The following is a 17,767-nucleotide window of genomic DNA, read 5'->3' on the forward strand; positions in this document are numbered from 1 at the left end:
ACATGTATAATGATGCTGTTTTTCAGGCCAACCGTGAATATAAAGGTTTTAATGAATGTTAATGTGCTCCTCCCAGTGCTATTGTAGATTGAGTAATTGTCGGCTTTATTCGCAGTATGTTTATGCCTAAAAGAGTGTTAATCTCGCCAACAAAATTACTGAAGGAAACATTCATTTGTTCATTGGCAAAATCAAAAAACCCTTCAACAGCAAACTGCCAAAAATGGGTCAAGAAATGCATCATGATGATGATTGGCAGATTTTAGTTTAATTTCTAGTAATGCACTAGCAATGTTTTTAGAAAAAAGAAAATGTAAAATTCAGCTTTGATCATAACCTATAGCTCACGTTGTGAATGTTGATGCAACAACGCACATAAGCAGACATGTTTCACACTGAATTGTTTGTTGATATATCAAACATAAAATCATGTTGATACATTTTTCAAAATTTGTTTTGATCTTTATATGACACATTACAGTCAATGAAAATGTTGTTTTGTAGAAAAATGAATTTGAAATTTAATGATGAAAATGAAAGCACATTTTTGCCAAAAGAAAACAACTAAAACTGTCTAAAATGACACGTGTGTTTTAAATAATTTAAAATTAAAATTAAACAAGTGATGTAAACAATACCTACTCAAAATCAATTAGGAATCTTAAAAAGCTGATTCCTTGTGTAACTAAGCTGTAAACCAAGCTGTTTTGGCAGCACTATCGCGTATCCCAGTGTTCATTTCCTTGAATAATTAACGTTGATGAGATGCTGATCTTGTTCTCCTGCTCGCCTGCAGTGCCTGAGCTGTCGTGAGGATGAGCAGCAAGCGGAGTCTGTTTGTGCGGCTGGTGCCGTGCCGCTGCCTGCGGGGCGAGGAGGAGACCGTCACCTCGCTGGACTACTCTCACTGCAGCCTGGAGCAGGTGCCCAAGGAGATCTTCGGCTTCGAGAAAACCCTGGAGGAGCTCTACCTCGACGCCAACCAGATCGAGGAGCTGCCCAAAGTACGAGTGCACTCGCACCATTCACACGCTTGCACTCGCACCATTCACACGCTTGCACTCGCACCATTCACACGCTTGCACTCGCACCATTCACACGCTTGCACTCGCACCATTCACACGCTTGCACTGCATGTCTACAAAAAGCTTGTTTAGTGCTTAGGTGGTGAAACGTGACCTTTTTTTGTTAGTTGGCAGCAGTATTGGGGGAAAGTTGATTTTAAAAGTAATGCATTGCAATATTGTGTTACTTCCGAAAAAAGTTACTAATTGCATTACTTATTTACTTTTTATGAAAAGTAATGTTGCATTATTTTTTCTCATCTGGGCTGGGCTTGTTTGTTTTTAATAAAATGTTCTATTTTTGGCAAATGTAAAGGCCCCTTCACACCAAAAGTGAAAAGAATAAGGAAATGCAAATTCACGTCTGTACAGTAGAGGGCGCAACTCAGAGAAACCCTTCAGCTGCGCTGCCGTTCTGGATCGCAGAAGAACAGGGCGCAGGGGGGAAAGTTCAACACTCTCACATCAGTAATAAAAACCAACACTGAAACACAAATGTGATGTTTAACTAAAGTCAGTTTTGCTTATCCTAATGGTTGAATTGGATCATCAAAGTTCTGCCGCAAAGACATTGGTTAATAAAGTGAGATTAAATACATAAAGTATATTTGTGTGATTTATCATTATTTAATTATAGCAGGTTTGAGTAATATTCTGAGTTTGCATTTCACTGTTTTTATTCATTTCGAGGAATACTGAATCTGTTCTTGAGTAAATGAGTGCTCACATTTAGTTTAGAGCTACACTATCCATCGTTCACACACACAGCGCACACACAACACCTCTGCGCTTACTCACGATTTCTCTCAACATGTGGACAGGAGAGCTGTCAGTCAGTAAACGGGAAAACAAAGTAACTTGCGTTACTTGTTTGATAAAGAAAATCAGATGTTTTGTTGTAAATGTGAAAGTGATTTTACTTTACAATTCACATGAAAAAGTAATCTGATTACCTAACTCGTGTTACTTGTAAATGGGCAATTTTTTGCCTTTTGATTGTATTCTATATAAATATATTGAAATATTTACATATTTGATCTGAAATGGTTTAAAATCGGTGATAATTTTTTTTCAGCAATCATCAATTCGTCAAAATGTTATGAAATTGGCATGTGTTACAAACTCGCAATTCCGAGAATAATTTCAGAATTGTGAAATATATATTGTGAAATATAAACTCAGTACTGTGAGAAATAGACACAAATTGTGAGATATTCACTGGCAGGATGTCTCGGAGCGATTCGATTTTCTCTACTTATCATATATACCGTTTCCACTGGGCTGAATTTTTTGTGTTTATCCACGTCGTTCTTGTCCTCCATCAGAAATGGCCTTGTGTTGCAGACGTGTTATTTTCCCTAGACCGGATGGAATTAGATTACATGAAGGTCCATCAAGATCTGATCAAGTTTGAACCTGATTTGGCTTTGACTGTTTCACCTATGCAGAACTAATTCACCAAAAAATCAATTTTAAATGAATCCAACTCCTCTGCAAAAAGCTGGAATATTAAAATGAAGTTTCATTCTTCTTAAAGTTTTCCAGGAATGTTTCTCAAACGTCTGTCTCTCCATTTCTCATCCTTTACAGCAACTTTTCAACTGCAGTTTGCTCTACCGATTGAGTCTACCGGACAATGACCTAACGGTGTTGCCACCGGCCATCGCCAACCTCACCAATCTCAGGGAGCTCGACGTCAGCAAGAACAGTAAGCAGAACGGCCAGTTTCTTTCTCCTCCTCGGAGTCCAGTTACGCTTCTGAACAGAATCAGAGGCAGATTGATATACGGACTCACTGAGCCCTCATCCACTGATTCAGTAATTACAGTAACACTGATTCAGCTCATCTCTTCAAGCTCCAGTTTACGCTGCAACACAGAATTCATCATTGATTCCAGGCGAATCCTAGAAAATTAACATTTTGTTTTCATGTGTCGTTCATTGCTTTAGAATTGGATGGTTGTTATCAGACAGAAACAAGACGTATAATTCAAGACAAGAGCCAGTTATGAATATATCTTATTCAGCACTGTAAAAATGCTGAACGCTTTTCATGCTCATCAAACATGTGGTGTTACATAATTCAGTAATCATCATGATTTAGGTATGATCAGCTTAAACAGTCAAGATTCCTTCCAGTTGAAATTGGACATTGCTTTAGCATGGAAACGGTGCTTTAAATCCTTTCAGTGGGTTCAGTTTTTGTGATATCAACTTCAAATTTGAAACATAGCTAGGTTAACATGGCCTTGCTTTTCTTGCAAGTTTTGCTTTATATATATTATTTATTTATTTTTTTAATGACAAATATTTAGTTCAGAATATTTGCTTTACAGTTTATTTCTATAACTTTTTTTACACTTTGAAGTACTTTCACTTCTGCTATAACTTTCCTTCATGAATTACATCCATTTAAGATCAGATCTCTGCTGAAAAATGTGTGACAGTTAACAGAGAATATTGTGCTAATAGCTTAGCAACATGCTAACATCGCTAAACCCCTGGGTTCAGTCTCCTGTTGCTGCACTTCTTCATCCTTTGTAAACGCCGCTAGTAAGAAGGTAGCTGCCTATGTAGACCGCGTCTCTCTAGGGATTGGAACAGAGCCATTGTTTACACTATTACACTGTTTATTCTTGCTCTGCTTTGGAAAGTTAAATACCCACTAGCTTTGATATCCTGTAAACTGATGGCAATCTGCGGAAACAATTTATTCTGTTTTTAAGCATAAGTGAAGACCGCAACGCCAGACACACACACACTGAAATCACTGAGTCTCTGTTTACACATCACTTCATCTGTCAGCTGGTGCGCTGCAGAATCTGATAAAGCAATGACAGACGTGACAATCTCAGACCGGCACAGCGAGGCTCAGGCAAAACCTTCTTAATTCGTGGTCACATCCTAATAGTAGGGATTTTGAGTAGTTCATGGTGATTTTTTTTTTTCTTTTATTTTTTACTTTTAGCACTGGTGCTTTAATTGGCATGATTTTGTGCTGTGCTCCAGCTGTTAGATTGTTTGCTGTATTTGCACTACAGCCACACACACATTCAGACTGAAGTCTTGAGTTATTGTGCGTCTTGCACTGAAACCAGCCTAGTTTTACAGGGTTTCCTTTAGACCTGTTAGCTGATTATTTTGAATATATTTAGTTTTGCACATCGGCATTGCAGTGAGGACGCTGCTGGTAGATTTGAGGCAATTTCATCAAATTTCTTACATTTACCGCATTTCCAGGAAATCTAAATCTGGACGTGCTTGTTTTTAGCATAGCCGCTCGGTGTAATGACGCATCAGAAGTGCTGTACAGTAAACCAGAGCGAGCGCAGGGTCACCTGGTGCAGATCTGAGAGCTCACTGATGCGTGTGTGTGTGTGTGTGTGCGTGTGTGTGTGTGTGTGTGTGTTGATGCAGACCCACCTGTGGTTGTCTCTTCTCACGGGTTTAGCTTGCATCCGAGTGCGTTGGAGGATATCTTAACATAACTTTGATGTCACACTCCAGCTCCTGTGGTTAGTAGGACAGGAAGTGTGCAGTCTAGCTCTAGCGCTGCATGAACTCGAGTTGTTTCTAAAAACAGCATTAGGTGGCGTTTTCTTTGGTAGTCCATTTAGAGAAAAACCTAGTTGAGAAATGTTTACTTAACATATTACAGGTGTGTATTATTTTTAAGTGGGGCACAAATAGGGACGGGGACTTCTTTGAATTGCAGCTGTTTATTTCGGCATATTAAAATTCTGATTCCAAATAATACTTCTAGTTTCATAACCCCTGAACAATTATTGTAAAATGATTACTACCAGTAATCATTGTAAAAAACTTATTTTACAATACTGGTCAACATTTTAAAAAGCTTTTATATTATGCTCAACGAGGCTGCATTTAGTTGATCCAAAATTTGATCAGTAAAAGTAATATTGAGAAATATTATTACAGTTTAAAATAACTGCTTTCTATATGAATATATGTTGAAATGTAAGTTATTCCTATGATCATCATATTAGAATGATTTGTGAAGGATCATGTGATGTGAGAAATGATGCTGAAAATTCAACTTTGATCACAGGAATAAATTACATTTTAACATATATTCACATAGAAATAAAAAAAAAGTTTCTAATGCAATTTCACAGAATTAATGTAATTATTACTGTAATTTTGATCTAATAAATGCAGCCTTGGTGAGCAGAAGACTTTTTTTTATATATATATTTTTTACAAATTTTAATAATTCCGAACTTTTCCTGGTAGCGTAGGTCAAATTCCATCACATTTATTTTAACTCTGGGCTCAAAGATATAATAGTTGAAATCAGTGAAATAGAATTATAAAAAAAAAAAAAATGTAATAGTGTAAGTTTCCAGGATCTTTATTTGTTAATAGTGCCATTTGAAAGTCCGTTCTGAATTATTTTTCCATCATGTGTTTGTTGTTTCATGCAACCAGTCTCTTGTTGTGTTTAATCCCGACAGCTTATGGTCCATTGACGTTGGTGGTGTTTTCTGAATCTACAGCACCACATCAGAGTATTTTAGTACAGTGTTCTGTCCGCATCCACACAAAAATGCAGTCATTCGAGATGTTGTAACTGAACCGGATGCAAATTCATTTGAAGTAATTTTATACCCTAGGCACAAAGAGCAACATAAAACCAGCAATTATTAATCAAGTTCATTCTTTTCTTTGTTTTAAATTTCAGGCATCCAGGAATTCCCTGAAAATATCAAGAACTGTAAAGTCCTGAGCATCGTTGAAGCGAGTGTGAACCCTATATCAAAGTGGGTATATAGCTAGTAGAGAGTGTGTGTGTGTGTGTGTGATGTAACGAAAGTGCTCTCGTGTCTCCACAGACTCCCAGAAGGCTTCACGCAGCTCCTCAGCCTGACCCAGCTCTACCTGAACGATGCCTTCCTAGAGTTTCTACCAGCCAGCTTCGGCAGGTCAGACACACACAGATTCACACTCACAAACAATCCTGGAGAGAACAAGATAATCCAGTCTCCTGTTTCAGATCAGACAGCATCTAGATTCAAGATTGGCCAAAGTATGTACTACATTAACAAATAAAATGGACAAAACTGTTCTACAAAACACTGAATAGGTTTTCCAAGCACACTCAAAACAGGTTTAACTAGCATCATCCAGCTTGTTGATTTATGCAAGCTGTAAATCTATTGAAATGACACATGCAAAATTTCCTCAGAAAGCACGTCCTAATATTTCCTGGAGCTTAAATCATATATAACAGCTCAGAAATGGTGCTTTCCTATGAAAATGCAGTGCAGTTCCTGTGAAAGATCGTGCAGTGGTATCTTTGACATATAATCTTGCACACACAGCCTGAAATAGACATCAAATGGCACATGCAGTATGTCCCTCAGTTCCTGTTGAGGTCACTTGAGGACAACAATCGGCATGCTTCCACTACATACTGAAAGACCACAGTGTATTTTGAGGATGTAGTTAGTCAGTATGCCAGCATAGGGACATAAAATAGTAAAGTACTTACAAAAGTTTGTGACCGAGGGGATTTTAGAATAAAGGTGCTATTACATTTATTGTTACAAATTTTTTATTTTTTATTACTTAACATTTACGGTACATTTGAAACCTCAAGTTCTTTGATTTTAAACCGAGCAGTCACAAAATACAGTAGTGTTCTGTTTGCAATGCATATGTAAATTGCAGCAGCATTAATTACTCTTAGTAGATGTCAGTTTATAAATATATTAATGTGTGTTTATATAATTAACTTTCTCTGTTTCCTCAGACTAACCAAACTGCAGATTCTGGAACTGCGGGAGAACCAGTTAAAGATGTTGCCAAAGTAAGTGCGGCTCTGGGATTCGTTTGAATTACTAAAATAATAAAACGATGATCCGTGCTTCTGCACTCCTTCTGATAATCGCATTATAAATACAGGCAAACATCTCTTTCTCTGTCTCTGCGGCATCATATTGTTCAGTCTTACGTAAGAGGCTCTGGAGTGACATGCTGTGACAGGTTTTATAATCATTTCTGGCTCCGGAGCCAATATTGCATCATGTGAGGGCTCGTTTGTTTGGTTTTGTGTGTGAGAGCCACAGAGGCGATCTCCGTGCCTCCGACTCCTCCGTCCTGAAACACACAGGTCTCGAGTGTGGTGGTCGGGTTACTGTTAGTCCGCAAAGATCAAAACAACTCATTATAGCACTAAATGTTTTAAACAAAAGCCACTTGAGCAGAATGTCTCTGTTTTAGAGCACATGAACTAACCACAAAACCTACAGCACCATAAATCAGCTGTTAAATCGTTTTTAAACATTTTTAATACATTTTTAATCTCATTTATTACACGATGTTGCGATTTAAAGATAATTTTACCGCAAAAGAGAAGTTAAAGTCATTATAGTGTTGAATGAGAAAAGCGTCAAATAGACATTACAAACCTTTAGGCAATGAGGGTGTGATGACAGAATTTTCATTTTTGGGTGAACTATACCTTTAATGTGTTTTTTTATTTATTAATATGGAATATGAATTTTTTTTGAATGAAACAATACTCTAAATAAGAAACTAAAACTGGCAATAAATGTCTAAATGAGTGAGTCATTCATTCATTCATTTGATTGGTTCAAACAGCTGATCCAGTCAGGAAAGAAGTAAATGGCTTTCTTTATGAATGGCTCATTGAATCATTGGTTCACCCGATTGATTCGCTCAAAACGCGGATTCATTCAGAAACACCGCTGTGTTTCTCGGAGACGCACAATCGTTCTCCTGTGGCTTTATATGTAATATTTTTATTAACAAAGACAGACATTATTGTATCTAAAATATAACACAATATTAACTTCTTATTTGTTGAACTGTTTTATAAAATCAATATAGATTTTTAACATTTGCACATGTGCTATTCAGGACAGAAACAGCTCTCATGTGATATTGCTTAACTATATCATATGATATAAATATGAGACTAAAACTCATACAGGGCATTTTTGCCAGTATATCTTGAATTTTAGGGGCATATTGTAACGGTGTTCTATAGGCTCCATCATGAAGTGAATTTATTTATTTTTTGCTCTGCTTCATGTTTTTCACCAGTCAACTTTATGAAATGTAAGATGAACTACTTAGATCTGGGGTGGGACGGGTGCGTTAAATGCATGAATTTTTACTCGCTATTTTTTCCATAACCAATTAACATGTTAAACCGACAGCCCTAATTTGTTCTGATTTGAAAGCAAACTGTTGACCTTTGTATGGCAAAAGAGAAATTTCATGGTTTACTAATCAAATATTAAATGAGAGAAAGAATGTTTATCTCTCATGAGTCATGTTTCCTAGCGTTTACTAAGGAAAGCATCACAATTATGAATGATTCCTAAACTGAAGCTGCTCATTGTGGAGAAGGTGTGCTAATACTTTTCTAATGGATCAAATCTATGATTTTATTCTCAAGCTGTGGCCACACTAGCGTGATTTGGTGACATTTTTGCAGACAAAAAAAAGGTCTATTGTCTATTGTCAATAGCGTAGTGATGTATGACGCACAAGTCACAAAGAAGTCACTTTCAAACCAAGCAGCTTTTCAAACAACCAGACAGCAAATCGAATTTCAATTTCTTCAAAAATGAAAACACGTTGCAGATCAGGAGAAGTAAAATGCATGAACTGTGTTGGATCAAGAAGTATACCAGGAAGACACAAGTAATCAAAGACAGACTGAAAGCTGTCCGTCACATGCATCTCTTACTCATTTACCATTATTACACTTTGGCCGGATATCTTTATGGCTGTGTTGTTTCAGCAGTCCTCTCGTGTGTGTGTGAGATTCTAATGAGCTGTGGCTTGCTCATTAGGGGTCAGCGAGTTTTTTTGGCTGATTGACTGATTGCACGCCTCCAAACCCTGGATGAATGAATCCCTCTTACAGTCGGCCAACTACCAGTGTGTCTTTCAACACAGAATTTCCTACAAGCCTGCCTTCAGTTTATAACCATTTATTATACAATTCCTTGTGCCGTAAATCATTTTGAGTTTTATTTTGTCTTTAACTTTTTCCACGGATACAATATGCCTGTAGGCTGTTGATCTGGTGTCACGTCAGCAGAGGTTACACCCTGCCCTGAAGCACACCTGCCCAAGTGTTGGATGTTGATTTACGGTTGGACGCAGATCTTGATATCGCATGAGCAGCTTGGAAGAGGAGAACGAACCTGGAGAAATGTGTTGTAAAGATTGGCATTAGAAGTGTAATGTCAGATTTTCATCATTCCCTGATACTCAAGTGATTTGTAAAGCATTCAAGGTGACCGTAAAATATCTGATAGAACATAGAGATAATAGTAATGACTTTGTAAAGAGAAATAAATAAAGTTAACAATTATGCGCTTCCAATTGAAATCCAATAAGCAAGTAATATATTGCATTGACTCCCACATCACTGTCATGTGACTGAAAGACATTTTCCTGAAGTGAAATGATATAATGACCTTATCATGCTAAATGTTATAGAAATTGGTTTGGCTGATGTCATTTCCAAATCCTGTTCCCATTTCCGTTCTGTCTCTACTATCTCCATCAATATAAGTGGCAAGAAAAGCTAAAACATAAAAATGTATGTAACGCCGTATGTTTCGGAAATATTTTTCCGAAAAATATTTTATTTTTTAGCTTTTTATTTACTTTTTTTGTGGACTTATATTAACCTAGATTTGTGGAAAATCTGTAAAGAAAAAAAAGTGAAAAGGTATATTTTATTTGGATAAATAATGTATATAGTTTTAGTTACAGTAGAGGAAAGATGCATTGCCTTAATATTTTATTGTCATTTATGACCGTGAAACATCCTTAAACTCATTAGCTTGACCTCTAGGCATGATCTTGGAGAATATATTTGAGTGTTATTTTAATTCAGTTTATATTGCTTGTGATTTTATGTGAGGCTGGGGATTGAAGTCTGTGTTCTGAAACTGCTAATGAAAAATTGATTAGCAGTAACTAGCTGTTCGCTAAATGTCTTTGCCCTTTGTTTTCTGCGGGGAGTCATTGTGTGCAGTCTTTAACAAGAAGAGTTGTGGTTGTCACCATCCTGTCTGATGTTTCTCTTCAAGCTCTCCATCTGCAGTTCAGCCAGTCCTGCAAAACTGATAATCACGCAGATATGTTTGTGTACCAAGCTGAAATGTGCTTAATCCATGGTTAATAATGTTAGTAATACTGTGTGTGTGTGTGTGTGTCTGCAGGAGCATGCATAAGCTCACACAGCTGGAGCGCTTGGATCTGGGGAGTAACGAGTTCACTGAAGTGGTGAGTAGCACCTGCCTGTGGTTCAGGTGTCGTGTGCGTTTCCCTTCCAGCTCTCAGTGCAGCCGGGTGGCAGATGCAGATGCAGATGCGCTCATTGAGTCCTTCACTGTTAGATTGCACCTAATATGCATTTTTCTCCTTTAATGGCATTGAAATTAGTGGCAGATTTCCTCTTGCTGAGAATGAGATGTTGAGTTTTACCTTCTCTCTGTCTAGCCTGAAGTGTTGGAGCAGCTTACAGGAATCAGAGAGCTGTGGGTGGATGGAAATAAGCTGACGTTTTTACCAGGGGTGAGTCTTGCATTCATTTTTTGTTTTCTTGCCTTTTTCTTTGTCTTTTTACCATGTTCACCATGACTCATAAAAATGTTTTGTTTGTTTTTATTTAAATATAAACTCGTTTGGCCTCATTCATGAAACATGAGTTGAATGTGCATAATGCTAAAAGGGTTACATTTTTGTGTAAATCATTTGTAAAAAGTATTCAAGCGTAAATTGTTGATTATGTTTTGTGTGGAAAATCATTTGTTAAACCAGTGGTTCTCGAACTTTCCCCACCTCTGACTACCAAATTTTTTTCTAAAAATGATAAAAACGGAAAGATTTTTTTAAATTGAAAAACATGCAATGAAAAACACCTGCAATAGATTTACTTTGTAATGTCATTGATTCATTGAAAGATATAACCGTAAGAGAGAGTAATAGATCAGAACATAACTTTTAATTTAAAATGAAAACAACAAATTTCTGTGTAAACAGTTCGTTAAACCATTCTTACAGAAATTGTTGCGTTCATGTTTAATGTAAAGTGCTAAATTGCTCTATCTTCAGCACTATTCATGAAACAAAAAAGCAGATAATTTCTATGTAAATCATTCGTTTAATGATTCAAGCTGGTGAAAATCTCCTTCCTAAACATTCCTTCAGGATGGTCTTCTCTTCAGACTGCCAGATCCTTTTAAACGGGTCGTGATTAAGGCATTAGCTTGCCGCTGAGAGCAAGCTGACAGTAATTGTGGGCCTCGCTGGCAGGATTCGCATTAGTCTGATGAGTTTTGCACAAGTTTTCCGAACATCCTTTTGAACAAGTCTGACCTCCAAATGATCCGGATATGAGGACGGCACCCTGACCTCTCTCCCTCTCTGACCCGAGAGACCAGCTTACTGACGGCATGCCCTTGTGCAAGGCCGAACGGCCATATGTTTCTCTTTTTGCAGAATTCAATTTCTCTCCGGTTATTAGTGCTTTTGATTAAGCTTCTTACGCCACACCCAGGAGAGCGGCTCATGGTCGCGGTGATTAATCAACAGCAGGGTTTGTCACAGTCACACACAGCCGCTGATTGCAGTTTAGGCAGTTCGCATCTAATCGGTCGTCACCCAAGTGCATCTGAAGTTCAAGATTCCTGTGTCCTGTGCCATATAATTGATGCTCACTTTAAGTCATCATCAAATCAAAACTGACTGTTGTCTCTCCAGGTTTGCTATCAATAAAATGGCCTAAAGCACTAGTTTTCTTCTGGACCTGCACTAGAAAACACAGCCCTATCCCTGGTACCCCTATCTGGACAGACAGATGTGTGGTAACACGACATTGCTGGTGACAATTTTATACTAGGCTAGATGGATTTCTGAGTGCTTTCACACTTGTGTTTTTTTGGAAAGGAGCTACAGAAAGATGAAGTGTGTTTGGGAGCAGGAGGACAGGCCCACAATCTGCCCTCATGCTTGAGAAATGGATTTACCCAGTTCACGCTTGGCTTCAGTCATCTCTCTTGACCTCTTTCTCAGCTGTATTCCTCCAACTCTTCAAATAATCAGTTTCTGCTTCCTCACTGTCCCTTTTTTCCTTCTCAGGAACCATCTAGTCTCTATAGCGGTATACACAAGGCTATGGCTCTGATTTCACCCATCATATTTGATTGAAATTGAGATTTGAGATCAATGCATTTTTGCCACAGCACTCGTTTTTCTGGAGCTCTTCTCGCAGAGTGGCTGTCGCTTTTGCTCAGTCACACAAACTTTTCTCAGAAATCAGTCATTTGTTTCAGTAATAGAGAGAGGTGTTTTGTGTGTGTGCGCAGATGATCGGGGCACTGAAGCAACTCTGCTACCTGGACGTGTCCAAAAACAATTTGGAGATGGTTGAAGAGCAGATATCCGGCTGTGAAAACCTGCAGGATCTGCTGCTGTCCAACAACGGTTTGACGCAGCTGCCAGGGTCTATAGGTAAGACCCACACACTACAATGCAGAGATGAGCTCCATAATTACTGTTTGAGGTGTCGTTTTTCTTAAATGCGATCAGTCAAAACGAGTGAAGCATCATGTCCTCTAACAGCCTCAACTCTAATCTGCTTTGTAACAAATGAACAGGTTAGATGTGTAAGTGAACGGGAGGATTATGGGTAGAACAGTAATGCAATCTCATTACCTAATGAATGACCCAGTCGGAGAGTCACTAATGAGCAGGCATGGTGAAGTGGCCAAGTCACACCGCCCTTGAGGCTCGCTGGGAAATAATACCTCCCATCTTAACACTTAATGAAATCTGCTTTAGAGCTGGACAGAGCTGCTCGACATTAACAAAAAGACAAGGTCTTGTCTTTCATTACAAGGGCTTTTAATTAAATGGCACTTTTCATCAATCTGGTACACTCTTTTTGTTTTCTTTGAGACTGGCAAGTTAGATTTAACTATTATCTCCCATAGACCAAGTTAAGCTTGAGAAGTAGCTAGTTTTAAACACACCAGGTGTCCGTCACCCAACCACCACCTTTAAAATGGTGAATTTGACCTGTTCCACCTTCGAGCTTTGACCTTCTTGACTCCAACAATTCAAATCATTCAACTTCATAATTTTGATATTGTATGTCTAATTGTAATGTTTCATGATGGCCAAAACCATTTTTAATGTTGTTATTCAACTAATTTTAATTACTAAAAATGAAACTTTTTTTCATTCAGCCCTGTTACTGCATATTTAAAAAAAAAAAACATTTACTACAGCATGGCAGGAATAAATAAATAATAAGTAAATAATCTCGATTTTTACATAAATTGCAGTGCTGACTGCATTTGTCAAACTTTTTAACCCAGTTATTGTAAGAAAGTGATCAAACTATTTATATTTAAAATATCTCCTTAATTTAAGAGTCTCTGACTACACAACATTTGGTTCTGAACGCCTGCTGAGTGAATGGGTCAATTTCAACCCTGTTACCCATTTTCTGTTGTTGTTCGTTAATATAAATGAAATTAAATGTATAATCCACAAGTTATCTATTTGATTTTGATGTCTATTTAATGTTTTTTTTTCTAGAAAACTGCACAAATCAAGCTTTTAAACCTGTACTAAGACATCACACATTTTTGGCGATTGAAATGCCGGTTTTGCAAACTTCATAATAAATAATAAAGCTCTTACAATTCTTTCACAGTCAGTTTTCTGACAGCTAAACACCCCCTTTTACTGACCATATTTTGAGAGAAAAAGGTTTCTGACACTATTTTGTACCATATTTGTGGAAAGTGCTGAATATTTGAGTGTTCAGTCTGATTCAATTACTTCTAATAACTTCTTTCTTCAAGATGGGCAAGATTGATGGTCTCATCGTCTAAAATGAAGTGGATGTGGAATGGCCAGTTTCTGTCTGCATGTATAAATTACCAATTGCAACACAATCTCTCTCTCTCTCTCTCTCTCTCTCTCTCTCTCTGTCTGTCTGTCTGTCTGTCTGTCCCACAGGCTCACTGAAAAGACTAACCACTCTGAAGGTGGATGATAACCAGCTCATGTACCTGCCTGACACGATAGGCGGGTAAGTGAGCACCATTTTTACACAGTGACCTGATGAACTGCACTTAAACCATGACCCAGTTCTCCTTAACACACTTGTAGACTCGCACTGAATTTGCCTACTTGTTTCATGTTTTCTGTGCTGATGGTGGGGGAAATCTACCCGTGTGATATTATATTATATTATATTATATTATATTATATTATATAGTCAAGGAAATAATAATAATAATGATTTTTTGTTTGAAAGTGAACCCTGTAAATGATCAGACCCATAAGCCACTGTATGTTACAGACAGAAGGCTTCGTAACGGGTCTGTGATTGAAGGAAGCATGTCCATATGGGCTCTCTGAGAGGGATTGCTGTTTGTGTGTGTGTGTGTGTGTGTGTGTGTGAGTGAGTGTGTGTGTGAGAGCGAAACGGACTGTTATCCATCAAAAAAGAAGCCGACCGATGTACCTCATTCTTGCCACCTCTTATTTTGAGCTTGTTTCCAAACATGCTGGTTATCCCTTATGTCAGATTAGATTTCATAGTCCGGGGTTAAGAAAATATGCCAAGAGGGATTATGAATACGTGATTGCAAGGATTCTCTTTTTAATCCCAGCCTGATTGTAAAGCATACTGATTAAGCACGATTAACTTTCCATTAGTCTCAGCGGTCTTTTCCCATCACACTGATGCAACGTACATTTCCACTGAATAACAACTGGTCGTTTTGCGGACTTTTGTTTTGTTTTTGCTTGATTTGGTTTGTTTTGAACTGGGCAGGTTTATGTAACCGTATATAATCAAATATTTTTTTTGTTTTTTCCTGAGCTTTTTATATATATTTTTTTAAAATATGAAACCGTCATTGAGATCATTTTAGATGAGTGAAGAAACTTCACAATAATTGCTCTTTAATATGATTTATAATGGGATTGTTGATGTAAAGTCATGATCAGTTGTATGCAATTATCGATGTCTCTTGCTCTGCCTCTCACACACTTTTTTTTATGCTGCATTTTGGCATAAATTTGGCTGTCACCCAATTCCATCAACAATTTTTATCAAGGGTCATAAAAGATTTATGTTGTTGTAGGAGAGAATAAGCAGTCTCTTGACCATTCGTCGCTGCCTTCTCAGGGCTACTTCAGTACTTCAGTGTCATCCAGACCTTTTAGTTAGTTTCTCCTCAACACTTCTTACAGGGTTGGAGAAACGTTCAACTGTTTGATTCACAGCTAAAACCCTTTTTACGGAAATGAAAATCAGCTTCAAAATCCATTTATTCAGCCTTGGTGTTTTCAATGGTTTTGTGATTTATTCAGCACACTATTGGTAGTCATGCCAAAAAAAACGCAACGTTTGACGTCAGACTTTTAATGAACAAAGATTCAAGGTCGTTGATCACTGAAGTTTGTGTGAACCATCTGAATAGAGGCCAATAGAGTCTGATCTTCCTTGTCTTATTAAAAGATGACACAATATTTCTTATATAGAGAACTGTTGAGCTTGATTATATGTTAACAGTTGTATCACATGTGGGTCTTTGTCTGCAGACTCACGACTCTGGATGAGCTGGACTGTAGCTTCAATGAGATCGAGGCGCTGCCGTCCTCCATCGGCCAGTGTGTAAATCTGCGTACGTTTGCTGCCGACCACAACCTGCTCGTACAGATGCCTCCAGAGGTCAGTCCAGCCCTGCCATGCTTTAAGGCAACATGAAATTGCATTTAACTTCCATATTATGATGTATTTTTTATAGTGAAATGAAAAATAGTGCAGGATGGGACTTAGTTTTGAATTGAGTAATAATATCTATAACTGCTGTGCAATTGGTTGCAGTGGCTTTGATTTGTTTTTGGCAGTTAATAATGTCAAATTCACAAAACATATTGTTCTTCTGCACTGTAAAAAAATGTTTTGCTGCCTTAAATTAAGTACAATCACCCTGGATGTGTAAGTCATTTCAACTTAAATTACATTAAACTGACTTAAAAATGAGTTGAATCTTGTATAACTTAAAAGTTGAAAATTGCTTGACTTATTTTGAAGAGGTAAAGCAATGTAAAACATGTCATACATTATTGATCATATAATTTTTTACAGTGTAAACAGATTCTTATTAATGAATCAGATTGATTCGCCAAGAACTTTGTCAGTGAAACTTATGCTGGTATCATAATCATGCAACATTTAACACACTTTTTACAGAAGAAATTAACTAAACATTTATTTTGCTAATAAAGATCTTTCAAAAGATCTTTTTGGAAACACAACATTTAATGATATATTGGATTGGTTTGTTGAAATAAACCGACCGAACGAACAAGCTCTCACTGCTGTTGTCAGTTTAGCTCATATGCGATGATCCCGGGATCCTGTAGCTGAGTATTTGAAGAGGTCTCTACGCATCTCAGTTAACCCTTCATGTGTGTGCTTGTGCATCTGACAGATGGGCAGTTTGAAGAACGTCACCGTTCTCTTCCTGCACTCCAACAAGCTGGAGTGTCTGCCGGAGGAGATGGGCGACATGCAGAAACTCAAGGTCATCAACCTCAGCGACAACAAGTACGTCCCCCTGTGCCGCATATACGGCCAGGCATGTTTTGACCCAGGCATAAGAATTTTTCTTTGTAAGTGAGGTCAAACCAAATTAATGGACACACTTCATGTACGAAATCTTTCTATGAGGAACGTGTCCCACCTGGGCGCGCAGCTGGTGTCTGTGAGAGCCATTGCTTTCACATTTCTCTGAGAGAACCACTTAGACAGATTTGGCTGTGATTCAACAGGCTGGAAAATATCGCTGTATTTTCTACTCTCTCTCTGCTATATTTATCAGCCTTTATGCACATTATACCAGTCAGGCCTTTTTCAATTTACTGTGTTGCCAATGAATGATGAAGTTTTTTTGTTTTGTTCATTTTTGTCCTCTTTCTTCACAGGTTGAGGAACCTTCCGTACAGCTTCACTAAACTCAACCAGATGACTGCAATGTGGCTGTCTGAAAACCAGGTGGGCAAAGCTCAGATACACAAAACAGTCATTATTGTGAAATAAACACCAACGGAGTGATCAGGACCGCAATGCGAGCAGAGGGTTGTTTTTGACTGATGGAGGTTTGTTTGTTTGTTGCAATAATGATCAACTGACTGTATATTATCTTGTTTATTACACAGCTACTTTCTGAAATATTATTATTATTATTAAATATACAGAAATATTAATGTTAATTTTACAAAGCTTGTTTTCAAACATTTTTAACACTTTCCCCGCCAGTGTTTTTGATCATTTTCACAAAAGTTTCACGGCCCCCAGAATATTTTGTTGAATGAATATCTGAACACACAATATATCAAAAGAAAGAACAGAGCCTCTGCTTTTAAACACAAAAAACCCATAGCTTCATGCATTCTTCTTTTATCAACACTTGAATATGGGTAAGCATCATTTTTTTTAAAAACTAACATTTTGAGCATAAAGCTGAGAAAATCGCGTTTTTGTAAGACCACATAGCACATTGCCTGGGACAGGAGTCAGTTATATTTTAGCTTTCTGTCTCTGTACACATAAATATTTGATCGCATTTGATTATTTCAGAGAGCCGTGTAATACATTT

The 17,767-nt window shown here is 37.6% G+C and overlaps 1 protein-coding gene across 2 annotated transcripts in view; it reads left to right on the forward strand.

The window, feature by feature from the left end:
* erbin (erbb2 interacting protein) overlaps window positions 1–17,767 on the forward strand; it is a 71,078-nt gene that overhangs the window by 32,454 nt on the left and 20,857 nt on the right. For both annotated transcript variants that reach the window (XM_084103987.1, XM_084103988.1), the window contains exons 2-13: window positions 797–1,004; window positions 2,655–2,772; window positions 5,767–5,845; window positions 5,918–6,007; window positions 6,838–6,894; window positions 10,298–10,361; window positions 10,578–10,652; window positions 12,446–12,590; window positions 14,109–14,181; window positions 15,705–15,834; window positions 16,601–16,716; window positions 17,094–17,163. In XM_084103987.1, the coding sequence (XP_083960113.1) occupies window positions 816–1,004; window positions 2,655–2,772; window positions 5,767–5,845; window positions 5,918–6,007; window positions 6,838–6,894; window positions 10,298–10,361; window positions 10,578–10,652; window positions 12,446–12,590; window positions 14,109–14,181; window positions 15,705–15,834; window positions 16,601–16,716; window positions 17,094–17,163 (1,206 nt within the window). In that variant the 5' untranslated portion in view covers window positions 797–815. The remainder of the gene's footprint in view (window positions 1–796; window positions 1,005–2,654; window positions 2,773–5,766; window positions 5,846–5,917; window positions 6,008–6,837; window positions 6,895–10,297; window positions 10,362–10,577; window positions 10,653–12,445; window positions 12,591–14,108; window positions 14,182–15,704; window positions 15,835–16,600; window positions 16,717–17,093; window positions 17,164–17,767) is intronic.

Source organism: Abramis brama (genome assembly GCF_963993115.1).
Source record: "Abramis brama genome assembly, chromosome: 25".
In the NCBI taxonomy this organism is placed as follows: domain Eukaryota; kingdom Metazoa; phylum Chordata; class Actinopteri; order Cypriniformes; family Leuciscidae; genus Abramis; species Abramis brama.